Source organism: Centruroides vittatus, unplaced genomic scaffold (assembly GCF_030686945.1).
Source record: "Centruroides vittatus isolate TY-2023 unplaced genomic scaffold, ASM3068694v2 contig_1832, whole genome shotgun sequence".
Taxonomy (NCBI): domain Eukaryota; kingdom Metazoa; phylum Arthropoda; class Arachnida; order Scorpiones; family Buthidae; genus Centruroides; species Centruroides vittatus.
In genome coordinates this window covers 1,591,187-1,618,945 of record NW_027121128.1, presented here as the reverse complement: position 1 = coordinate 1,618,945, position 27,759 = coordinate 1,591,187, and the positions used below count along the sequence as shown (strand labels likewise).

At 34.4% G+C, this 27,759-nt stretch overlaps 1 protein-coding gene across 1 annotated transcript; it reads left to right on the top strand.

Moving 5' to 3' along the window:
• Nucleotides 1-186: 186 nt before the first annotated feature.
• Nucleotides 187-27,759, top strand: LOC136969971 (lebercilin-like protein). The gene is made up of 8 exons (XM_067264329.1): nt 187-475; nt 15,181-15,374; nt 16,288-16,454; nt 17,590-17,761; nt 21,262-21,399; nt 22,962-23,144; nt 26,856-27,608; nt 27,670-27,759. The coding sequence occupies exons 1-8, from the start codon at nt 313-315 to the stop codon at nt 27,757-27,759; spliced, it is 1,860 nt and encodes a 619-aa protein (XP_067120430.1). The 5' UTR covers nt 187-312.

Here is a 27,759-nt window from a genome sequence, read left to right as displayed (position 1 = left end):
AAGAACATATTTTTTGTAACATGCTATTTATTTATTTGTATATTATTTATTTATTTATTTATTATTTTTATAAAAATTTTCTATAAAATTTCCATAAATTTCTAAACATAAATCAATTTTTATTATTGCTTTTGTTATAATTTAGGACAGGAACGCAGGACTACTGATGCTATATCATAAAATTTGAATATGTACAGATAAAGGTTGTATCTGAAGATCCTAATAATCTATTCTTAAATGATGATGTTTTTTAATATTTACATTTTTAATAATGATGAATCAATTTAAAATATTTTAGATATTACTTTAATAATGGAGATGAAGAATAGTAATGAAATTACTGAAGATACTAAAGACACAGATTTTAATGATGATAATGTAGAGAAATATTTTGAAGATGAATTTGAATCTGATTCTGAAGATAACATTCCTAAAAAAAATGAAAATAATCAGAAAAGAAAAAATAACAAAAAAGGTAAATAAAATTTAAATACATTTATTAGCAATATTATATACATTTTATAAAATGAATAAAAGATGATAAAATTATATTAAAAAATATAAATTTGATAAATTTTGGAAATACATTATCAATTATTTTTGCTCTGAAATATAAAAATGCAATACATAATGGCATTTAAGATCAGGAGCTGTTTTCCATGATATTATGCACAAAGTTTTAAGACATTATACTTGGTGTTTCAGAGATTTTGCAGGCTTATAGAAGAGGAAAACTGAATAAAAAAGTCAAGAACTGTTTTTAATCTGAAGCTTAATTAGCAAGTTATCAAGCATCAAAGTGTCACTACACTGACACATAATAACTTGTCATTTTCATTTTACATTAATTAGCATCGTTTCATTTTTTTAAGTTTAACTATGCAATATAATGGTAATTAAATTTGTTCACTAATGACAATTTCTTTATTTAACAGATTTCTTTTAATTAATTCTATTTTTTTAGATATTAAAAAGATTTTTCAAAAAATTGAGTTTTTAATCCCAGCTTGTGAACATCATAGCAAGTGTTCAAAAAGATCCATGCAGGTCTACCAGTATCTTAACAGTGATTGTCAAACACACTCAAATATAAGTAAACCAGACATATTTACAACTTTCAACAGTCCAGTGTGATGGTCTGTCTTTTTTTTTTTTTTTTTTTTTTTTTTTTCTTGTCTTCTCTGCCCACCTCCTTTTCATATGCTCTTTCCACCCTTTCTCTGTTATTTGTATTCATATCCAGGCCAGCTCTAGTATGATGATGAAGTAAGGAGCCCTGCTGAGGTGAACTGGTCTGGATAATGGGAAGGATATTTTTTTTTTTTTTTTTTTTTTTTTTTTTTTTTTTTAAGGAAAATCATCATTTCCCCTTATGGGGATCAGAATACCCCTCTGTTCCGCATTAGCACTGCAGAGGGCTTCCCGTCCTTTATTAGCATTAATCTTTATGCCATACAACAAATAAAACAAGTAAACAAAACAAAGGTATATACAATGTCTACATTGGTGCGTTTCCAGTTGAACAAACACCGAGAGGTGGCCTCACACCACCAGAGCCACATGGGAGGCCTATCCCAGTGACTTAGGTCCGTTTAAAAATGGCGTTAATAAGCCTTGAGAATTCCGGGTAAGTAGATTTAGTCCGAGTAACATTGTAGAGGTCAAAGGTATGACTTGGCTTTTCATGATAAAAGACACATTCCAGCTCCTGCCGCAGAGCGGCGAATTTGTGGCAATTAAAGATAAGGTGTAGAACGGTTTGCTGATCTTCCCCGCAATCGCACTCATCAGTAGGGCTCCTATTAATCCTATGAAGGTAGGAGTTACAGAAAGCGTGCCCAGAGAGCACTTGAGTAAGGGTGAAGCCTGTGGGCATCCACCATAGGTCTTCCAGCCTTTCCTTGATGTTCAGCAGGATGTTATGAGTATGCCTGCCTTTGGTGGACTCTGTCCACCTAAGCTGCCACCTATTCCTCATTCCCTCTGCTATTTGCCTTTTTATATAAGTGGCTGGTAACACTGTGTAGTCTGTGTTATTCTTGTTAATTGCTGCCTTAGCAAGCTCATCCGCCCTTTCGTTGCCTATCAGGCCAATGTGGGCTCTGACCCACCTGAATTTGATGGTTCCACGTCCTCCACAGCTTTTAATAATATTCTTGATTTCCATCGCAAGATGGTTGCTGTCTTTAAATTGCTTTAATGCATCTATAGCACTTTTGCTATCTGAACACATGGTTACATCCTCGTCACTCATCTTATCGCTATAATACTTGACTGCCATTTTAAGAGCCAACAGCTCGGCCTGAAATACACTGCATCTTCCGTCAAGCTTATATTGTCGGTTGGTCAGTTCTTTCCCATGTTTGAACACCACGAAGGCTGCCCCGACTCCTTCATCCGTCTTGGATCCATCTGTATACACTTCTATATTCTCGTGTCCGTTCTCTGTTGATTCCATTATAGTTATCCGATCTGGTGGGCTGGGAAGGTCGGTGAGAGCCGGCCTGAAACCATAGGTGCCGGCATCAAACCTGAGATCCCCAACACTGATGGCATCCCCTTTCCTGACCCGATAGCGTTGGGCCTTTTCATGTAGCACAAGGTCAAACGATTTTGTGAAATGCATTTTATTTTATTTATGAAAAGTGGGGGGAACTCCTGGTATCACTCATAGGTACGACCAGGAGGGGAAAAGAAATGAAGGAAGAAGGAGAAATGCGAAGGATAGGGGATGAAAGTGGGGGCAGGAAGAGGGAGGAAGAGGTGAGATCCCACAGCGCACGCATCAGGACAACTGCCTGACAAGCGGTGGGGTGAACAAGCAAAGCAGTAAAACAGATAAGACAGTAGCATGTAGCGTAGCGAACGGTAGCATAACACTAGGATACAGAAAGTCACAATGGAAGTGAGAATCACAAGGAAACAGTTCCTGGGTACATGAAGAAACACTGTTGAAGAGAAGTCCACTCAATCAGGATTTTGAACACTGTTGTTTGCGGTGTGTAGACTGCTCGCTGGATTCAGTGCTGCCGTCGCTGAGAGAAAGTCTGCTAGCTTATAATAAATGTCCTTGTTTTCAAGGAAGACGTTAAAAGGACAGGGCCAGTTGAAGCCAGCATAGAGTACACTGCCAATAAGAGTGTCACGGTTCTGGTTGAACAGCGTACAGTCAAAGAGGAAGTGACTGCTGTCCTGGATGGAAGTGCCATCACACTGACAGATGTTGTCTTCTAGTATATGAAATCTTTTTAAGTATGCCTTGAAGTTGCCGTGACCAGTTAGCAACTGGGTCATAGCGAAAGAAGGAGAGAAGTGTCTCCACTGAAGGCGCTGGGTGATGTTAGGGATGAAGTTGTAAGTCGTCCTGCCGGTGATGCTGCTATCCCATTCCTGTTGCCATTGGTGGATTGCAAGCTGGAAGTTCCAGTACTTAATTTTAGAAGGTGGGATCTTGTCGTAGCTAGACGGGAGGGAGGAGGCTGCGGCGGACTTAGCGAGGCTGTCGGCGGCTTCGTTGCCTGCTACACCCGAGTGGCCACGTACCCATTTAAAATGAACATTGTGGTTGTGCGTATTAGAGGCAAGATGACGGTGGATTCGAGGAACGTTATCGCCTCTGCGCCGGAGGCCAGTAATGTAGTGGATGGCAGTGATGCTATCGGTATAGACGATGATGGTTTTGTTACGGGGGAACCAATCAGTGAAAACATAGTCAATTGCCTTAGTAATAGCAAGTATTTCCGCTTGGGGGACAGAACAATGAGGACCTAATTTGAAGGCAGACTTATGAGTGTCGCCGTTTTGATGGTTAATAAGAACAAACGCTGCCCCCACATTCTCGTTGTTCTTGGACCCATCGGTGTAGATGGAGATGTCACAGGTATCATCATGAGGAAGGGTGTAACTACTGATGGTAGAGTAGCCTACCGTCATATTAGAGTTAGCATCCTTCACCTCAATACCGTAGGATTTGATATCTTCCTTTACTTGCTCAGGGAGATCAGAAAGCATAGTATTAATCTTATTGGTGTTGCAGAGGTGGTTGCTGGTGCCTAATTTGTTAATGTTCCAGATCCTGGCTGCCATTTTGGCTTTTATGTGGACAGGAAGCAGACCAGCAATGACCAGAAGGGCAGAGGTCGGGGCTGTCCGGTAAGCCCTGCAGATCCTAAGAGCTGCAATGCGCTGGGCCTTAGAAAGCTTCCTTTGAATGTGAACCTTCTGTGCAGCCTCCGCCCAGATCGGAGCCGCATAGAGCAAAATAGGTTCAATTGCTCCTAGATAAATGTATTTGGCTGCTTTGTATCCAATGCCCCAGGTATTCTTAGCGATGGAAAAAAGGGCGTTTGATGCCTTAGTTGCTTTCGAGACCACCATGTCAATGTGGCTGGACCATTGTAGTTGTTGCTCGAGTTTAACACCTAGGTATATAAATTCCTTGACACGGGAGATTTTGACACCATTGATCTCAATGCGTGGGCTTCTCTGTAGCGGAGTGTTTTTAGAAAAAATTATATAGCAGCACTTCGAATAATTGATGGGGAGCTTGTTTTTGTCGCTCCAGCTGAAGACCTTTGTTAGGAGATTATTACTGAGGATAGGTAAATTGCCAGAATTCTTGTCAGAGACAAGAATAACTGTGTCATCAGCATAGCCTTGGATAAGATGGTTGTTGTCATTATCATTATTAATATTAGATAGCAGATCGCTGTGGACGATAGTCCATAGGCCCGGACCAGAGATTGACCCCTGTGGACAGCCCTTGGTGACATGATGGCAGTGACTAATGTTGTTCGCAAAAAGGCCAGCCTTCCTGTCGTTGATAAAGCTTTTGATCAGATGGAATAAGTTTCGAGGACAGTGGTGAACCTGGAGCTGCTGCAGGATTGTGGGCCACCAGAGGTTGTCGAAGGCTCCACGGAAGTCGATCGAGACTAACAGCGTGTGCTTCCTTTCAGCTTTGGCCTGGGTGATGTACTCTGTGATCTTGGTGAGAGCCGTAGTGGTGGACTTCCCAGGAGTAAAGCCATGTTGATGATGGCTAAGGGCATTCTTTCTTCTTAGGTAGGATAGGATCCTGGTAATAACTAGCCTATCTAAAACCTTGCCCATAATTGGGAGCAGGCTGATAGGCCTATAGTCTTTCGCGAACTGAGGGATTTCATTCTGGCGTTTCCTAATAAATTTTACTGATGCACATTTCCAATAACGAGGGAAATAACCCAAAGTTAGGCATCGGTTGTATAGTGTGACGAAAGTTGATGGAATGGCGAGGAACACCTCTTTGACCATTTTACCAGTGATGTGATCCATACCAGGTGCCTTTTTGTTGTTGATAAGGTTAATTGCATGATTGACTTCTCTGTAAGTAAAGGGGCGATCATCTTCCTGGTTGGTTGGTTCAATCGTGCTGTTACGGGTCTCTGTTTGGTCCACGGTGTCGTCCTCAGGGTCGTCGAGAGGAAAGTGATACTCAAACAATTCCTTTAGAGTATTCTCCAGGGAATTGGTATAGGATCCCTCGTTAGTCTTAACAGCCATAGGAATATTTACCTTGTCTCTCTTTTTGAAGGCAATATAGTATGGGTCACCCCAAGGTTCGTTAAACCGACTGCAGTATTGCCTCCAGGCTTGATGTCTCTTTTTATTAATTAGGGTTTTGTAATTATTAAAGTTGGATGTGTATTCGGCCTTCTGGGTGAGCCTGAGTTGCTCGTCCGTCTGGTTTTGATAGCGTTTCCGAAGAGTACGGACATGCTTACGGTGCCTCGTTAGTTCCCCATCCCACCACGGGGCATTGGTCTTTGTTTTGGTCCTCTTCTTGCTGGCCAAGTGGTAACAGTTAAGAATAAGGTTAGTGAGGTTCTGGATGCAGTTGTCGATGTCCCTTTCGTCCATTTGAATAATAGGCATATTAAAGTTCCAGTTGTCTTGAATAAGTTGTTGGAAGGAAGTCCAGTTGGTGTGATGGTACATGGTGGTGTTGACAGCATCCACAATATCGAACTGTAGTTCGATCTTGATGTACCTATGGTCACTGGCACTCGGCTCGGTCATCGTTGAGCAGTAGGAAACATTTGGTGCCATATGAATATTTGCCAGGGTAACATCAATCCAGCTTTCACCTCTTGTGGAATAGAATGTGGCGAGGGGGCTGGTGTTACATGAGGTCAAGTACAGAGTTGCTACAAACTCTTGCATACGAAAACCCCTGCTGTCTTCGACCGGGCTGTGCCACAAGAACGATTTGGCATTTGTGTCCCCACAAATCAGCCAAGGTCTATCAGCGACTGTCTTACTGATCTGATCCAGGTCATCTAACATAGGCTCGATGTCCTGGTACGGAGAGCAATAGATTGAGGAGATAAATATACTTCCATGGTTAATTATGATAGAACAGGTGGTGACATAAGTAGTGGAGAGGTGCGGCAAAAACTGAACGGAAAGGTGTTTATTCCTAACCAAAATTGCCGTTTTAAAATTGCTCTTAGAACCCCTGGGTGGGAAGGAAGTCATGCCAGAGTAACTGGTGAGCTCCCCTTTGAAGAGGTAAGGTTCTTGGACCACAATGAGATCAGAATTCCAATTTTCGGCTGTTTTATTTAATAGGGAGGAAGGGGCCTTGGCCCGCTGTAAGTTAATCTGTAGGATAGATATATTCCTTTTGGTATGGCTGTTACGGTTAGAAGCATGGGTTGTAATTAGGTTATGAGCGGTAGTGGACAAACAAGAAGAATTAGGTGACCTCGTAGTATGTAGTGGCTGGTTACAATCCATAGTTGGTCTGTTTTATAGTCTGGGTCTTCATTCTTATTGTAATTGGACAGCGAGGGTTAAAGGCGTTGTGGTCTGTGGTATATCTGTCTTGAACTGGAATATCTTTATTGGCCTCCTTGCAGTTGGTGCAACAAGGAGTGTGGTCAAGCCTCTTACATTCCCCAAACCTGTGTCCCTTGGTACAGTGGCTGCACCTCTGCTTGTTTGGGCAGTTGGCCGAAATATGATTATACCCGCAACACTGGAAGCATCGCACCAGTGGGATATAATCATTAACAAAAATATTGGCCCATTGGATAGCTATATGTTTAGTACATATCAGGGAGTCACGTAGCCTTGGTGTTGTAGACAAGACGATGTGCCTGCAGTTTTCTTTAGTACTGTTTCTGTGCAGGATTGTGCTTACCCTTGTATTGTCAAGAAACTCCTCTTTGGTGGTAGTGTGTAGAAAGTCATTTTGTTCGTAGATTATGGGGAGGATTTCAGCCTCGTCAACAGTGGTGGGTACGTTGTTAAGGATTACTCTGGGTCTCCTTCCCTCAGATATCCTGCTTTTGATTTTACTTTGAATTTCTGGAAGCTTTTCAATGGCTTCTGCTAAGACTTCGGCCTCCTTGTGGCTATTTGTTCTGAAACAAATGCCATCCCCCTTTACTTTTCTCACTGCTTTAACTTTCACTTTGAGCTCATGTGGTTTTATTTTTTCCCTAATTTCACTTTCAATGAGTTGCATGTTAGTAGTGGAATTGCCGCCCTCCTCGTCAGTTTTTGGGTACAGGATAAGAGCAAAGCTTCCGCCAGAGCCTTCATTTTCTAGTTTGTTTCGGAGAGATTTGTTTATTGCCCTGGTTGTTGAGGTAGGTTTCATATTCAGCCGGGTGATGTCTGCATACGTGGTAGCCGGAACAGCCTGGGCTGTTGGCGGAGAACACTTGGGGTGGTTGGATCTGACCTCACGCAGGATGCCTTGGAATTGACCAAGGCAAGAGAACAGGCGAGTAAGCCTTTCCCGAACTTCCTTGCGCCCCTTAGTGGATATATTCGATTTATAAGACTCTGGCACTAGGTCAAGAATTCTGACAAAGTGCTCATTGGCCTCTGCGAGAATAGTTTCCTCGAGAGAATTGACATTGTCCCGAGGAACGGTAATACCTTCCATATTGAAGATACAAGGAGTACTGAACAATGTGAATAGCCAAGCCACTTAACCGATGCAACGGAATAGCAACAGTACACAGTACGCCGAGTGGCTACCTCCACCACGTGGTAGGGAACAAAGCCCTTTGTGCAGAGTGAAAAGGTCACTGCGAGATACGGAAACGAGTCGTGTTTCCGCAGAAGATGAGAAACTCACCGACAAAATAATTATAATTATAATTATGATAACAAACCAAAGAGTCTATACCCGCTGACCAAGGAACGAAATAAAGAGCTAAACACGATGGAGAACTTTCGGCTTTCCCGGCTAGGCGCCTAGCCGTTAACCCGCCGAACCGAATCAGCTCGCACTAACCCGGTGGGTAATAAAGTAAAGATAACGTTACCACCAAAAGCGGAACCGGGAGGCAGATACCCGCTAACACACGAGAACGACGCCGAACGGATAAAACCACGCCGATCGGCTAGCAACCACGTGGCGGTTTGGCTCTTTGTTAACGGTAAAATCAGATCGTTAATAACTCAATAACCGTAAGAGTGAGCCGAATGAGATTTATACACGTCTTAGATGGGAGTATTATCTGACTAATACCGTCGTTAATCCTAATCGATGGCAAAAAAGGGGCCCTAAGGAGCCCGAGCAAAATCGAAAATTACGGACGCTCGTAACTTTCGAACTACCGGTCGGAAAACCAAAATGTTTACCCTTACGGAATCCTTACTACTTGCGCTATCCAACGGTATATTCCTTTTATCTGTCGACGCAAAATATCCTGAGATTTGGCGATCAAAGTACGGAGCACAATTACTAGCACCCATTCACCTGGCGAGCTAAGCGCCCTCGCACAAGGTCAATTGGTAAGATTCCACATATCACCAGGAGAGCCTCTGTAGAGACAGTCCGGAAGGCTTTGGCCATACGTAAAGCAGCATGCCTCTGGGCGGCCAATAAGGTCCGTTTGTTCCTTACCTTGTCTGCTGCTATATGCCATGCATTCGCAGCGTAAGTGATCTTGGGAATAAAGACAGCATTGTAAAGTTCTTTGATGGCTGCTGAGTCTAACCCCCAGTCAGCTTTGGCCACCCTGGCAAGGTGATTGAAGAGTAAGTCGCTTCTGGTCTTGACCATAGTGATGTGATCTGCCCAATTCAGGTTCTTGTCCAGAACCACCCCTAAGTATTTCATGGATTGAACTATTTTGATCGAGTCGTTATTCATTTTTATAGTCGGGACTCTCTTATAAAGGTCCGTTTCTCCCGGCCTATGAAACACTATGCCTTGCGTCTTCTTTGAGTTGAATTCAAGCTTGTAATTATGCCCGACTTCCGTAACTTTTTCAAGCAGGGTTGTTCCAACTATCTCTATCTCCCTTCTGGAATTGGCACCAAATAGAAGCACCGTATCGTCAGCATAGGCGTATTCTGTCACTCCTTTGTCAACCCTCAAGAACCCGTCATACAAGACGTTCCAGAAGAAGGGGCCTGAGTTCGACCCCTGTGGGCATCCTCTATTGACCTTCCGAGTAATCTGGACATTGCCGTGTGTGTAACTGACGTTCCGGTTATTGAAGTAATTCCTCACAAGATTGTAGAGGTTTTTCGGACAGCGCCATTGCCTTAGATGCAAGAAGATCTGCGCCCACCAGGCGTGGTCAAACGCCCCTCTAATGTCCAAGCTTAGGAGGCAACAATACTTGTATGCTTTGATAGTGTCTTTGACATCGGTAACGACTGAACAGATGACATCTTCAGTAGATTTGCCCGGTAGGAATCCGTATTGTTTCGGGCTAAACGCCTTTTCATGCAGGACTTGGTAAGTTAGCCTTTGGACGATAAGGTAGTCCAAAACCTTTCCCATCACGGGAAGGAGGCTGATTGGCCTGTAACTGCCCGCCTCGTCTCTCGCCTTTCCTTCTCCTTTAGGTATTATAGTCAGTTTTCCCTGTTTCCAGCGTTCTGGAAAAACGCCATGTTCAAGACATGCGTTGTAAAGCGTGACCAAGGTGTCTGGTATCATCGTCCAAATCTTCTGAACAATCTCACTAGTCAGGTTATCCACGCCAGGGGCCTTGCCCCTCTTTAAGTGACGCACTCCATCTTCCACTTCTGCAAAGGAGAACGGAGGCCCATCCTCTGCCTGATAACTCTCTTCGATGGTTTCCCTGACCTTCCTATGCTCTGGACGGTCAGAGTCAGGGTCATCGACCGGAAAAAACCGGTCCATGAGGGCATTGATAGTGCTCTCAGTATCCATCGTAAACTCGCCGTTGGCATTGAGGCTCCGAAGAATGTTTGTTGTTTTAAGCTTTCCTGTGCAACTTTTATATAAATAACTCCATGGCCTGTTGGAACTAGAAGTACAAAAGTCCTTCCAGGAGGCAAGCTTTGTGCTCAAGATAGCCGCCTTATATTTCTTCTCGTGTTCTCGATAAAGAGTATATTTCCTTTGCCGTTCATTCTGGTCCCTTGCCCTTTGATAACGCCGCCTGAGGCAATTGTTCTCAGACCTTAAAGCCGAAAGCTCAGGGGTCCACCAGGGGACGGCCCTGTCCCGTTTTTTCTTCCTTGGAATTGTCTCACAACAAATATCCTCGAGGACATTAATAAAAGTACTGATTTTATATTCTGCAACTGTACTGTCCTGAATCTCATCCAGCCTAAGGGCCTCAACCGTTTCCCTAAGCTTTGATTCAAGGGTGGCCCAGTCGGCCCTTTTAACATCGTATTTCAGGACACCTTCTTCAGTCTCTCCCGTAATTCCGATCTTGTAAAAGATATAAGAATGATCACTAAGACTAGCGTGTGCCGACACTCTCCAGTCCGTAACATGCCCAAGCGACCTGCCGTTACAGCAAGTGATATCCACCCAGCTTTGCCCTATGGCGGCATCAAACGTGGGGAGGGAACTGGGGTCATTAATAACGTACAGCCCTTTGGCGCTGACAAACTGTAAGAATTCGTCGGCCCGGTCATCGTTATCGGGGTCGCCCCACAGTTGGGAGTGGGCGTTAATGTCCCCACCTATTATGATCTTCTCTCCTCGAAACTGCCCAACGATATTGTCCAATGGGGCAAGAATCTCCTCAAGATCTACGGTTATTTGGCAGTAGATGCTGACCAGAACATACTGGTTGGAACCAGTGCCTATAGTGGCGCAGGCCACCCTACGAGTGCTAAGGTTCCCGTGATAGAAAACTGGGATCCTGGCGTTCCTAACCACTATGGCGGCTAGTGGAGAGGGCTCGTGCAAAAGCACGTATTGCTTCCGAACACAACCTATTGAACCCCTAATACAGTAGGGTTCCTGAATAATAGCAACATCCACTCGCTCCATCGTTTTACATAAAGCTGCCATGGCTCCTTTAGACTTTTGTAGATTAACTTGTAAAACAGTCATTTCATTTTCTTGATTAATGACGGGACTATTGTCCATAATCGATCTTTGTCATTATCATTTTTCTGATTCTCATTATTGATGGGCAGCTCTTGTCGCATGAATTATGGTTATAGTTACTTCCCTTTTCTTTCTTGCAGTTAACACACTCCTTAATGGTCTTTTTGTTTGGACACTCACGATATGTATGGTCTTGGCCGCACTGACTACATACCCGTTTTCCTTCCGGGCAATCCTTGGCGAAATGCCCGAGACGACAACATTTAAAACATTGTATTACAGACACGAAGTCGTCGACTCCACATCTGATCCACTGTATGTTCACTTTCTTGAATTTTTTAAGAATATTCCTGTAAACTGGGGTAACTTCTAATACCCAGTTTGTTCTGGGCTTGTCTCTCCCTCCCAGAGGGAACTTTGCTATGACTTCTGCTTTATATTTCTTGACATCGTTATGAACTGCGGCTATTCCTTCATTTTGGTGGTAAATGCTTTCTATTACTTCTTCCTTGGTGTAATCCTTGGGGACGCCATATATTATCACCCGTGGCTTCCTCTTGGTGGGCTCTGATGTTTTAAGCCCAACCCCTTCTATTTCCTTCCTTAGTTTGACTTTCTCCTCTGCGCTACCCACTTCAATAGCCACTCCACCTTTCTTCAACTTTCTCACGGCCTGAATACCTACCCCAAGACTTTTGGGGTCAATCTTCTTCTTCAGCTTCTTCTTCGTCTCTTCGGGGTCATCCCCCTCTGCTTCTGGTTCCACGAAAATGACTTCTTTAGTAGACACCGCTTTCTTACTCGTCACAACTTGTGAATAGAGCGGTCTGGTTGGCTGCATAATGCTTTCTATTTTATCGTTAAGTTCTTTAATCTGGACTTGCAGATCTTCTCTCTCTCCCTTCCGAAATAAATCTATGATATCTCCTACCACACCCATTATATAGTCGTAATGTTCTCTCGTTCCCATGCAAGATCGCCCATTTTTAGTCAGGTACTTTCCTAACTCCCGCTGGAGTCAATGGGAAGGATATATCTGAGGGGTTCAAATGGAGGAGAACTCACTTTGGGTCAAGTCTTGGATGAGGATAAAAGCAAAATCTCGAGAGGACCGAGGTAGCCGAACCATGGAAAATGTCCCTGAGCTTGAGTGAGAGTGGCACTGGGCCAAGAGAGACGTTGTTGAAAGGAGATGTACAGAGCTTTAGCTAAAGCTCAAGGAACTACAACACTGAGACTTGAAGTGTTCAGCCACCTACTGGCAAGACATTGTTTGTATATTTAGTTTCAGAGTTTTAGATATAATTGTAACTCGGTTATTATTAGTCCCATTATTGTAATTAATTCGATTTGACCCTTGGGAACCTTTGTTTAAATTCGTTTTAATAGTCTACAGCTATCGGGATGTACACAAATTCAATTCATTGTCTTACTGGATTGGCTGATATCTCAGGGTCTAGTAGTGACAGTTTTTTATTAAATCATTTTTGTTCTTCAAAAGGTATTTGTGTGCTTCTTTTGTCACTATCTCCAACAAAAGTTCAAAGGTCACTTTGAAACTTAACATTAGTCTCCTAGAGCCTATGCATTGGCAGTTGGAATAGCATAAACCATAGATTTTAATTATTTCTATAAGAAAAAATCTAGAGGATTTAAAGAAGGAGAGTATGTAGACTAAAGTACTAGTCTTCCTCTTCCATCCACCTCTTCAGATATTTAATATCAAGATATTTTTGTGCACAAAAACAGAAATGTGCTGAAACTCATTATATGCAAAGTACATTTGATGTTGAATATTTTTAATCTGTGAGTGACCTGCAGAAAGATTGGGCCATCAAATTATTCCAACTATTCCAGCCTAAATGTTTCAGATATGATAGCATGAGGATTTTTCTGAGCCCATAGATAATTGTTGCAAAAATTCAGAATTACATTTTGAATGCATATTGCTTCCTCTATGAAAAGCACATTCCTGAGAAAACAAAGATTAATACTTTTTTGCAGACACCATTTGACAAAATTGTACTCATGGAAGAAAAGTGTGGTGCAAATGCCTTGCTGTAAATGGTATGGATATAATTGGTATTTACAAAGAATACACCATATACTTGAGTGGTGCCTGTTGTTCTGTCTGTTTGTCTTGTACTACGATCATCATCATTATTCTAGCAATAACTTGCTCCTCCACATGTTTGTGCCATCGTTACTCTTCCTCTATCAATGGTGATTGTTGACAGTGTCTTCATTTCTCAAAGACACTGATAAACAACTGCAAAGATGTTCTTGGCTACATAATGTCTTTGCAGAAAAGTTTCCTGATAGAGACATTGGGTTTCGTGTGAGTTCTGATTTGCTCAATCATACATGAAATGGCTATGTAATTGCAGCATTAGAGCAATGGATCATGTTAAAGATTAAATAGTAGTACAGATTTGAAGCTTAAGACAGACAAATTTGCAAGGCATTATTGGCAACAGTGGTTTGTGAATAGGTAAATGTAACTTTCAAGAACTACATTTGGTTTAATTAAAGGCTTATTTCTATAAGAAAATATACTGTTAAATAAAGAAATTGTGATTAGTGAATTAGTACCTTTAAATTTGTTTTTCTTCATACCTAAAAAATAGATATTAATTAAAAACTGAGCTGTTTAATAAAGAAATTGTGATTAGTAACCAAATTTAATTACTGATACATTACATTATTAGATTTAAAAACAGGAGTGATATCACTACATTTTGATGCTTTATAACTCAGTAATTAATCTTCCAATCAAAACATGACCCTCGACTTTTTTATTCGGGTTTTCTTCTCTATAAACCTATGAAATTTTAGCCAAACATTTCTGGAACATTTTGTAAAAACCATTCTATGTCTCCAAGATGGCTATATATTTTTATACTGATAAACAGTATTTTTACTAGAAAGTTATTTGTTACTTAAGCATAATAAAGTGCAATTAAATGAATACTAGGCATACTTTTATCCATTTATTTGCTCTTTTTAGTTGATGCACTCTTTTAACTGCACTTCATTGTGCTTAAGTAACAAAAATGTAGAATGACATGGTTTCAAAACAAATACAAACTAGAAAGTTAGTTAATTGAAATATATTTAAGAATGATTAAAAATCGTTGCACTTTTAATGAAATGACTAGAAAAACGAATAATAATATGCAGCTGTTTGAAACCAATTTTAACATTCTTAAAATAATCTTAAAACCCTATCTCAATTAACTGACTTTTGTACCATCCTATTTGTTAAGTTATTTTTAATTGTCTACATGGACATTACTCATTATTAGAACTTTACACTAGTGTTTAGATATTGACACAAAAATGAGAATTAGTTCAGAAAAAACAAATTTTCTTTATTATATCGCTTGTAGTAATTTTCCCTGTACACATATTACACTTGTTTCGGGCTTGCATGCCCCTCATCAGCAGTATTACTACAAAACTAAAATAAATAACAATACTACAAACTACAAAACTAAATAACAATAATAAAATAAGACATTGTATATAATAGGTTCCCAACAATAAAATACTATTTTTAAAATTTACAATAAATACGTATTCCAACACTGAGTTACAACAACTGGATGATAATTCTCATTAATTATACAGTGAAATTATGTTATGTAAATTTAATACATAACATAATTTCACTGTATAATTAAAAATAAATAAGTAAACTAACCAAATCCAAACACCAGTGTAAAGTCCTAGTAATGAGTAATGTCCATGTAGACAATTAAAAATAACTTTAAAAATAAGGACTGTAAGGCAATTATAATTACATCCTATTTGTGGTTTACAGTAATTGAATCCTTTATGAATTATTATAGTTTTTCTAAAAAGAAGATGGAGTGATAATCCAACAATGATTAGAAGAAATAAAATTAAAACTTCTATTAGAGATGTAAAACATGTCTATAGTGCTAAAGAACACTCTTATGCTACTGAACGACTTCTTTCAGCAAAGAAACATGAACTTACCGATTTGAATAATAGAATTAAAGATTTAGAGAGACAATTAAAGGTAATTTTTAAATATTTTAATTATATATTGTATGGAAATTAGCTGAAAGTTTTGTTGAATTCAAATAGCTGTGAAATTTATGATGTTACAAAAGTAACAATTTAATAATATTAAAGATAGTGTAAGTGTTTCATGGATAAATATTTCAAGCCCCCTCTTGTCTCTGCATCAACAAAGAAGTGTACATAAAGGAGTGTGTTAAGAGACTGATCCTCAAGAAACACCACTCAAATGGCCTGTATGTCTACTGTCCAGACCTTGCAGCTGTGTATTAAATAACAAATACAGTTCCTGTACTATAGGAATAGGGAGTCTGTTAAGTCAGCAAAGAGAACAATGTTAAAATGTTTCTCGGCTGCATCCAATTGAATGATTAGTACCAGCTGAAACAGGTGTAAAAAAAATGGGTGACCAACAAAAATAAAGTGGAACTGAAATAGCATATCAAGTCCAAACACTGATGACTGGTGTTAAGACAAAAATCAGAAAAGCCAACAATTCAGAATCGAGATGCCATAATTTAGAGGCAGAAGAAACCAATTTTGGAGTTTTGTGTTACTGAATAATCATATTGTAAAAATAAGAAAGCTTGATTTTTGTGCAGATTTTGTTTCTTTACACACCTTTAGTTTAAAATATATTGTATATTTTGATGGTTAAGACATAATGAAATACATTCAGTACAGTATGTTTCTGAATGGTTCATGTAATTAATTTGAAAACAGTCTTTAATTAAATGAAGGAATTTTTTTTTTTTTTTTTACTTATTTATAATAGTTATCAATTATTCCAAGAAAAAATTTATTTGATAACATAAATTTAGTGTGTGAAATATAATAATTGACTGTTTTTATAATATTAATTTTCTAATTTAATTTGAAAATTAATAATTTTGCTAATCCTTTCAAATTAGGAAGCACATCAAGAAAATAGACTTTTAAAAAGATTTCAAGCAAGACAAGAAAGAGAATTTTTAAAAATTGAAACTGCAAAAGGAGAATTACCAGATATTTTACAATCACACAGTGAAGAAGTATATGCATTAAAAAAACTTGTGAATAAAGGAAGAGAAAAAAATAGGTATATTCAGTTCATTTATTTATTAGATAGAAATATTAGAAAAAAAAATTATTTCGATTGTTGTAAAACTGACAAGAATAAACAGGAAACCCTCATTATTTTGAAATTCAAGGGACAAAATAATTGCAACTTCAAATTATTGAGTTTCAATTATCTGAAATTTACATATTTCTATACAATGTGCCAAATGCCATGTATTTTATTAAGATATCAGAATACAGAATGCTACTTTAATTAATTAATAATTATTAATAACATTTTAAATAAACTGCAAGTAAACAGCATGTGTCTGTTGAGAACATCACAGGTTGCCAGATAGGTTTTATAAAAAGTAAAGCAGAATTCTCAAAATGTAGCCCAAATTGTTTTTAAAGTTGCCCAAATCTAGTAGCATAGAGCCATAGAGCCCTATAAATATCTGAATCTGAAATCCATGGTGGACATGTTAAAAACGTCCTCTTAGTTCCCACATGACAGAAAGAGTCAAGATATCTTTTTAATTTTTTAATTTATAAATGTACTATAGTATAATCTATAAAAAGATGTTAGTCTGGTTGTTTTAAAATTTTCTTTAAATTGTTAATAAAAATTACTGTTATTATTACAGTTTAATTATTTTATCTGGTTTATAGTTTTTGAAATAGATATTTATATTAGAAGAAAAATTTAATATAAAAGTTATTTCTGAAAGATATTCTAAAATAAATTACAGGATAAATTGGTTTTCAGATAAAACTTCATATATATTGTTTTTATGTTTTTATTAATAATATACTGGAAAATTTAAATTTTATGGTTGTATGCAGACTGAATTAATGCATTTGTTTTTTTAGTTATTGTTGTGGAATGATTGTTATTGTCTATAGCATAGTAAATACAGTGGTGTGTTATCCTATGGGCAAAAATGGCAATTGCCTGGGGTCTTCACAAATAGGGGGTCCCAAACCAATGTTTTATAAGAAAATATTTTCCTAAAAAATTCTCTCAAAGAAAAATGTCTGAAGTCAATGCTGTACATGGAGCTCTCTAATTCAAAGTCACCTGGGCCCTGTGAAGCTGTAACACGCCACTGAGTAAATAACATTTTTTAATAATAATTTCATGAATTGAAATAATGGTCAATGTTATTTATTAGAGAGTTGGCACAAAGCCTTAAAGCTAAAAATATAGAAATTCAGTTATTAAGGATTGAACTAAATAAATTTAAACAATTATGTGAAAAGAAACAACTCCCAGAAAGAGAAGAATTGCAAAAGAAAATTGAACATTTAGAAAAAGAACTCTGTTATCAAAATGCTTCAGTTCAGGTCAGTTAAAATATTTATTATGCATTTAGTTTTTAGACTAAATTATTTAAATTTAATAACTTTAAAAATACGTAAAAGAACAAAAAATAGTAATTATTATAGTTGCAGTTTTAATCTACATAAATAAAACTGTAGCAGTCAAAATGTTTGTTGCCGCATCACAGGAAAACGCCTGAATGTATTTTAACCAAACTTCATATTTTGAATCCGTCAGTTCAGGAGATGGTTTATAGATATACGTCATCTCAAAATCTACATTAATTAATTTAAACTGTAACAGATTTCTGTCTGTCTATTTGTCTCACTCTTCACTAGATGGCTACACATGAATTAGTACTTCCTGTTAAGGGATTATAAGAAAGGTGTATTATTGAAGTTTACTATTATATTTGAAAAGCTGACATTAAAAAAATAATTAGTTAACTAGCAAAATCTGTATTTGTGTGAGTTTTATTTATTTGTGTGAGTGACGATTATGTCTACTCGGAAACGACAAAACCTTGGCTGATCTTCGAGGAAAAGTAAACAGGCAAGGCTGTCCAGAGATTCAGAGAACCCATCTTTGAGACAAGCTAGGTTTAGTTCTCAGAGAGAATGGCAAGCCATTCTGTGAGTCTCTGAGAGTGCCTCTGAGCATACAAGGAGTACTATGATTCCTTGGTGCAAAAAGCTCTAAAGTGTCATCATTTATGACACTCTTTTAGACTATTTATCATCAGCTAATATTGGGTCTATGGATAAAGTATGTGGGTATTGCAGTGCTCTGAAGTAGAAGAAGGAATCATGGGATGTGCTGCTTTTCTGGCAAAGTTAAACTGGATGTTGTTCTTGCCTCCCAAACCTCTTCTATCACTATTAAATGAGACTCATCCTCACACTAAACATTTCTTAAAGAACATTAGGGCTTAAAATAGTGTCTTCCAAATGACAAGTTTTGGTGCCACTGAAATACTTGAAAGAAATTTCATGCCAACATTCAAAATTCAAGGACAGATATATCATTTAATAGCATACCATTAATTCTGACACACTACCCATTTGAATTTAAATGCCTACAATTTCCAGTCGATTTATGCTTTGCAATGTCATTAACAAGTCACATGGCCAACTCTATGTTGCATGCTCACGTGTTAGTAGCTGCAAATTTCTGTTCATTTGTGCCCCTGATAATAAAACATGAAATGTTGTATATCAGGAGCAATAAGTTTATCTAGAAAATATTCCACATCTTTAATAGGATTATTATGAATATGTAACAAACAATTCTCTGGCAGATATACTCTTTAGGTAAGTAAATATAATTTCACAAAATAAGTATATCCCATCAACGATGGGAAACACGGCTAGTAAACAATATTTGTAATGAATAAAATTAATATAAAATTCAATACAAAATATTTTAAAAAGAATATTAGCATTCAACTGAAAATTTAATATAAATTTATAGCAAATATTAAAGTAAAAATTAATAAAAGTATCTTCAATAAAAATTTAAAGAATATTAGAAAGTTTTGATAAAATATCTTCTTTTAAATTCAGGCTAGAAACTTTAAAAGACAAATGGGTAAATTTGTATTTAGATGTTATAAAAGTGATCTTAAACATGTGACATAGAGTTAGCATTAGTAAAGTGGCTCATAAAGACTGTAGAGCTGCAACCCTCCTAGAATTTTCTAGAAAATACAACTAAAATATCAAAATAAAAAAGTATTTATTAGATACAATTTATTTTTTGAAGAATATACATATTTTAAATTTAAATATTTATATTCGTTTCAGCATTAAATAAATTCATTGGTGTCAACTTTTTAAATATGTCGGGTGGGCTCAAAATCAGACTAAACTGACTGTAAAAGAAGTTGGAAGAAAAATAAATACAAATCACTCAGAACGGGTATTACATTCATTTATAGTAACATTTAGATTAAGTTATAAAATATAATTGCCTAGCATCCAAAATTGGCCACAGTACATCCACACCATGTACCTAATTTTTTTTTTTTTTTGGTTACAGTTTAAGAAATTTTATAAAATGAAAATTAATTGTATTTCTTGATTTTAAAAAATATTTAATATACTAAATTAACTGAAAAAAACAAAAGTCAGGAAGACATGTTTATGGTTTAAAACTGAAGGTATATCAATTCTATTGCAATTTGCATATGAGCTATATGCAAATCACACAAGGTCAACAAATGAGTAACATTGTTATAACAGCCATATTTTTACAGATCAGCAATGCAGTATTGTGTATAATATGAAACAGAAGAAAATATATAGATGCAATGCAATTTAGACCTATACAGTAGTGTAATAGGTATCCAGTTTTCTGTGGAGACATTTATTTTTGATTTCAGTAAAACAAACAACTGGATAATATTGTTGAAGTACAAACAAATGACTATTGCACAAGTGTACTATCACATAAATGATTCTAAATTACAAAAAATAAATTATTCTGTAAGCTTAAATTATTGAGTCTATGGGCTATTATAAGTTTGCATCACTGAATAAGTAATGAGATACAGTACAGTACATTAGAATAAATTACTTGTTAGGCTGAAAAGAATGTTTCAGAAGGGAATTTATATATACGTGTATTAATTTGTAAATATCAGATTGTTAATCAGTTCACAGCTGAAGATACAAATGATAATGATGGTTCTGGAAAAAAAAAAGAATTAGTCAAGAAATTTCAGAAGTAGCTCCCAACACATAGAACTACAATATGACACAATAATGATGAATGTAATATTGATATTTATAAAATTTTAATAGATATTACAAAAATAAGTGAAATAAAAATGGGTTAAAATAAGTCTTATTACAGGACTTTTTAAATAATAAATAGCTAATTTGTGTTTCTTTCATTAAATTTTTTCAATTAATAATTTAATTGACTGCTTATGATAAGATCTCCTATTTAATTGTATGCTTATTGTGATTTATAATATATGTTATTTACATTTAATATTTCATAGTCATAAACAGATAGTTTACTCTTTTACTTAATCACAAATTAATGTAGAAATTATCTTTTTGTCGATTTTTTTCCGTCCGATGGCGAGATTATTATTAATCAATTAATCAGGTTGGAGACAAGTCTGCCCAAGAGCAGATAAAAGGCTTTTTTACTACTGGCGACATGAAGCCTAAAAAGGAAGGCCTGTCGCCATATGTGTATGTTTTTAGTCTGAAACGCAAAATAATGGTAGTCCCTCTTGGGCAGACTTGTCTCCAACCTGATTAATTGGTAGAAATTATCTATTGAATTTATGATTATAGTTGTATTAAATAACTGAAACTGACTATGATTTTATTTGCTTTGTTAATTATTAATCTATAGTATTTATGTAAAAAATTATGTAATATTTTAATAGTATTTTCAGTTATTGTTTGTTTTTTTGTCATTTAGTTCACAGCACATATGAACAAAAAAAATCTTTATTTATATAATAATATATAAGATGTTTTATAAATAAAAGTTTATTTCTTTTCAGGAGCTAACAAGAAAATTGCAATTAGCAAACAAAGTTCATAAGCAGGAAATGTTAGCTAAAGTAGCTCATTTTAAACAATCTCAAGAGCAATTGACTCAACTTCAAGTTAAATATGATGAACTGAAGTTATGTTTAAAAGTAAATAAAATATCATAGTTAATTTTAAATATGTTTATTTTAAAAATAATTTATGATAAATTATATATATTATGCAAACTAAAATATATGTTAAAAAAAATTATTCAAAAATATACTTAGTCATAGATAAAATAAGAATTTAAATTTTTGTGAAAATTTATCAAATGCATTAATTATTTCTAATTTTCCTTTCCTCGTAATCACTCAAATTTTTATAGTGTTTTTTTTATTAATGAAAAGCAGTATTAAAGATTTTTGTTAGTAAAAATAACATTAATTTAGAGGGATAGGAACCACTAAAAGCCTGTAAGTTTCTCCAGGTCCTGGAAAAAATCTGTAAATTAGATGAATACACTGAGAAAACTATAGTTAAGAAAATACATCAATGTTTTATAAGATTTTTCGTTAAATGATTCTTTTTATACTTGAGTCTTTCATGTTTTTATATATATTTTAATTACTTTGACATTTTGCCATTTAATTTCAAAAATTGTCTAAGAAACAGTAATTGCAGTTTCAAAATGATACATGTAGTGTAATAGTGCCATATTTGGCTTCAAAGAAAAAGTATAACTCTCTTTGAAGACAAAATTGCATAATGCTTGTTAACTATTGGTTAGCATCATTGCTTTAGCATACCCAGGTAGAGATTGACTCTAATAAGAATTTACTGTTTAAATATATATAGAAATGTGTAAAGAATATGTTCAGAGCAGAAATTTAAATTCATAATTTTATTGATTTTTCAATGATATATTATTATGATACTGCATTTCCTAATTTCTGGAAGGAATAAAACTCATTTCATCACAAAATAATATTTATCCATTTAAAATTATTTTAGAAAAGAAAAAGTATTAAGTGAATATATAAATTTATAAAAATAACTATTTCATGAATCTAAATACATAATTTTTAATAGGAATTTGGTTTCCTAATGAACAGTTACTAAAAAAAATAATTTGTTGATTTTCTTAATAGTCTTTCAGTGATAAATCTAAACTTATATACTATTAAATTTATATATTCAAATTATATATATTATGCAGTAGAATCTTGATATGAGGTGAACCCATAAGTGAGTACACTACATTTCTTATACTATAATTTATAAAAGAAAGTTTAAATCAAAAACATATATTACAGGATGATTTGTTTCTGTTACCGTTTATCGTTTAACTTCAAAGTGAGTCAAATCATTCCTATTAAAACTTAACTACAATAACACACACTTTTTATTCTTACAGCTATTGTACATGTTAGCTGTATAATAAATGATGTAAGACATATTGCTGTTATATATGATTAAATTAAGTAAGGTATAAAAAGAAACTTATAAAAGATTTATGATATATCACTTTTATTTGTAAATTTTACTCCAAAATGGCTGTGACCATCTGTTTAATCTGAGTTTTCATTTATCTAAGATAGCATCAGTCCATACTACCTTGGATAATCAGGATTCTGCTATATAACATTTTGTTAGCTAAATAATTAATATTTTTTTATATCTCAATTTATAGTCACTTTTAATAATTCTATATATGTATTTTTCTGTTTAGGAAAAAGAACTGAAATTAGAGAGAGATTTTATATATAGTAACAGACTGCTAAAGTATCCTAGTAATAATAGTAGTAGGGCTTCAAAAAATAAAAAGGATGTTGAGGCTATTAATTCAAATACAAAATCCAGATTAAATAAATCAGCTGAAAAGAAAAACCAGTTGGAAACATCACAGGAACAGGTATGATAGAATACATTATATTTGAATCAAATTTCTATGATGTATTTTGAATTTACAATGTTATTAGATATTCAATCTTCCAAATACAGTATATACAATGTAAATACATTGTATATATTTTAAATTCCAATTTTTTTTGTTTGCTTCAGATATTTCTCTACCTTTAAAGTTCTCAAGAATTAGTATCTAGCAAAATCCATCAAAATTTTACTTAGTATCTGTCTCATTACAGAATTTTCACCAAAATATATATTCATTTTTGCTACTTTTCTGTATTTTTGTATATACGTGAGTTATCTCAGAAATTAAACAATTTTAAAAAATTGAAATTTTGAGGTCATTTCATCTGTCCTTAAAAGTATTTGTTTAAAAATAACTAAAAATATTACAATATCATTTTATATTAGTAATGAATAATTGATTGATGTAATCATCTTTATAACACTAAATTTCATTTATATAAAAGTAATAAAACTAGCAATTAAATATTCTATAATCCAACCACCAACATTTTTACAGTGTTTTTTTCTTCTTAGTGGCAGTGGTGATATTCGAAATAGTTAACAAAGGGTTCGCTAGCAGAAAATTTTTCCCTGACAATCACCGACAAACGAAATGGAAGTTTTGGCTAGAAATAAATACAATACCTTTTCTTGCAATATATCTAATAATCAGTGGCATATTTGGAACGTAACGAGCCCTGGGCAAAGAAGACCAGGTAACAATAGTATATTAGTGCTGTCGACCTTCTTTTTAGGCAGAGAAATTTTTCACCCCAAATGGCACTGCTTATAATAATAGACAGATGTCATCATCTCTCGAAATACAATATCCTTTTTTTATTTTGCTGTCCATAGCCCGACACGTGTTCCACAGCCTTCTTGTATTATCTCACAAGCGTGAGATTGTGAGATCTCTTATGACTGGATCTAGTTTCAAGAACCGTCTTGAATCGATCACGATTAAACTTCGTTTCAGTCGAGATTGAAACAGTCGAGAGAGATCGCACCAAGACATAGTCCCCGACCTTGCTCACAATCTAGATTGAAATGCCCGGTGCAAACGGGGTATAAGGCTCTAGTTTAGTAGTATTACAGAGTATAATACATATATTTTAATATATTTAAAAAAAAACAAAACCACTGAGAAATGTTCCATGTGTTTAACAAGGTTCGGAAAACTGAAAATTTTAACAACGGGTTCGGGCGAACCTGTGCAAACCCGCTGAATATCACCACTGCTTAGTGGGATTTATGTATTGTATTCCATTAGTTCTGTTGTTTGGAAGTTAAATGAAGATTATCAAATTCTATCATCTGTTAAGATTTGTAACATAAAAAATAAGAATTTTATTTGCAGTTTCAGCTGTTTCTATACAGCATTTGTACAAAAAGTTTGTAATGTAATGTTACTAAAGTTATATAAAGTATTTATATTACTTAATTAACTTATTTTATTTAGTTTTAGTAGCATTGGTTTAAAAATCAATACTAACATCATACAAAATCTGATATATGTCTTTTAATTTAATTTTTCAGCTTTATTTATCAGTCAATTTGTCTCAAAATATGTAATTATTAAACAAAAACAATTTGGCTTAGTTTTAGTGTCTCTGTCTATTTGTTTAATATCTCAAAAAATTTTTTTAAATTTTCTATTTACAGTAAATAACAAAATTTATGTTTGCTGTTTAATCTTATAGCTTCAATATATGTGGTACCAATCAATAATACTAAATTCTAAAATATTCTTTTAATATTTACTTCTTATATGTTATGAAAGAGTAATTTTTCAATATAAAATCTTCACTGAAATTCTTCATAAGGGATTAATTATTTTTATTAATACTAGATATGAGAATAGTAAAGGCATTTAGAAATTTATAAAATGAAATAAGATATGAACAGTTTAAATAGTAAAAATAAAGACTCAAGTAATGATCAAGTAATATCAGAATGTTAATATGATGAAATTTGCAGAACATTATGACAAAGAAATTTGAAATGAAAGAAAGTTTAAGTAAAAGAAATGAGACTATTTTGATAAAATTTGTAATTTCCAGTAGTCTAGCATTTTCTAGAAAGTAGCCAATAATCCAGCATGCAGGTGTTCTGTTAATTGGAATTTATTTGGACACATGGTTTTTACATAAAAAACTCCTGCTGGAAATAAAGTACATCTGAAAAATAAATATTACATGTGCACAAATCATTGTGAATGTTGATTTTGTGCATTAATGTGTTTGTTAATGTTTTTGCAGGTTTTTCAATTAATCTTAACACAGATAGTCATGCATTATATTATCAACAGACAGGTTAAAGAGCATGCATATACAAATCAGAAGCACAGACCAGCAGGCACTTGTACAAAACAAGTAACAATGTTTGCAACATTCAGATAGCGCATAAATTATGGAATTTTGCAAAAGTAGAAAAATGTCTGGTATTTCAGCATTTTCAGCACTCTGTCATCAGTTTGATCCTGTAGATGCTGGATTAATTAACTGCTGTTGTATATATATTTAAAAAATATGTTAACTGCTACTGTATATATCTTTCATAGAATGTGAATTGTCCATCATATCTTTAAATTCCATATTGCTTTGGGAACCTAAAAATATATTATTTTAATTATCTGAAAATACATTATTTGAAAGATTTCTTTATCATATGAAATCATACATCATCTAACTTTCATTAACATTGCATAATATACACTAATGTAAATAAATAATGCAATCACTTATTTATATCATTAGACAATATTATTAGATTTTATATACATTTTATGACTATGTATAATTTCATATTATAATGTATTTATGTTAAAATATTTATTTTGTAAGAATGAATTTATAAATATTTTTATTAATATCTACAATTGTTGATTTAAATTCAAAACTATTAAGAAGTAGCAAAAATTTAGAGAATAATTCTTCAATTAGACAAAATTATAATTTGTTATAATAAAACAAAATTTTATAATCATTGTAAATCCATGTTATTGTCATTTTTCATCTTTTTATTTACAAATTACAAAGGGGGAGAAATGTCTTTGATTATACAAATAGTATATAAATATCTCTTTATTTGTGAATTAACATTTTTATTTACACCCATAGAAATTTTTAAAATGTGGAAAGAAATTATTTTTGAAGCGTATTAACTTTCATATATAATATTTTATTCCAGAATTTTTTAAAAATTTATTTGTATATATGAATATGATACTACTTATGGAAAATGGCAAGTTTCTTTCATTTAATCAAGTCAGAGTTACTTTTACATTACTTAATTCTGATTTACAATTTCTTCACAGTTTATAAAGATAAAAAAAACATTTTAAACAAAAAAGAATTTTTAAGAATTTAATTTTGTTTTGATTTTATCAATTAACCTACATCTTGCCCGATCTTAGAAACCTTATTTGTACTGTTTTCAACCTTCTTATATCTCTGTTCTTAATGTCCAAGTTTCATATTCATATAATATATAATATCACAAATATAAATAAAATTATTTGAACCCAATGTTTGTATATTCTTTACAATAAAGAATTAAAACTTTTTAAAAGGATATACAAAAGTCTATTACATTAATAGGAATTTTTGATTTTATATTTTAATATTTTACAAATTAAACATTTAATTCTAGTTTTTAAAATTGTTGTATATAAAATCATGTAAACTTATATAAAATATCATTTTTATAGGATGTTACAAAGGAAAATGAAGATGAATTCAAAACAGACAGTTATGAATGTCTGTCAGCAAAAACTTCTGAAGACAGACAAGAGTCATTATTTGAGTTTTCATCAGGAAAAAAATCTGTGATTAATAATAATTTAGATGATGCAGATTTAGAAGATCTTAAGTTAACATCTTCAAGAAGATTAAATTTTTCGATGTCAGCTAATGATAGCGAGAAAGTTAATCATTTTGGACCTGTTCCTAATAGTGCCAAAAGCAAGGAATATGAAGATGATAAAGTTAATTCTGCAAGTAGTAAAGTTTCATATAAATTAAATGATGAAAAATTAGATGACTACCTATCAAAAACTAGCAGTGGTAAATCTAAAGGACTAAATGAGGATGGGATTAACTCTATGAGTGATAATACATTAGATCACTTTAATGAAATAAAACCAGACAAAGATCAAAAAGATGCACTGCTAACTGAATTTCAAACATTAAGTAAAGAAGAATCTAATGAGGATGAAAATCAAAATTTTGAAAACTTTTTGAGAAAGAGATCTTCAAGTACGCCACGTGGTTATTTAAAAGCTTATTTAAATAATGTAGAGAAAGAAGAAAATGAATATTCTTTTTATGAACCATCTTCGTCTAAAAATAGCAAGAGAGATGTAAATGGAAATCAAGAAAAATCAACTTTAATTGAAGAACTGTTTGGCTCACGCAGCCAACAATCTTCTGCGCTTAGCTGCTCAAGAAAATCATTATCTTCGGCACCATCACCAATAAAAAGTTCATGTGACGAGTTTAAGTCTCACAGTTTTGATTACCAAGACAATTTTGAACATCTTAATGATTTACATAAAAATTTGGATGAACATGATTCATCAAATCATATTTCTCAACTCTTCCAACAATCTGTAA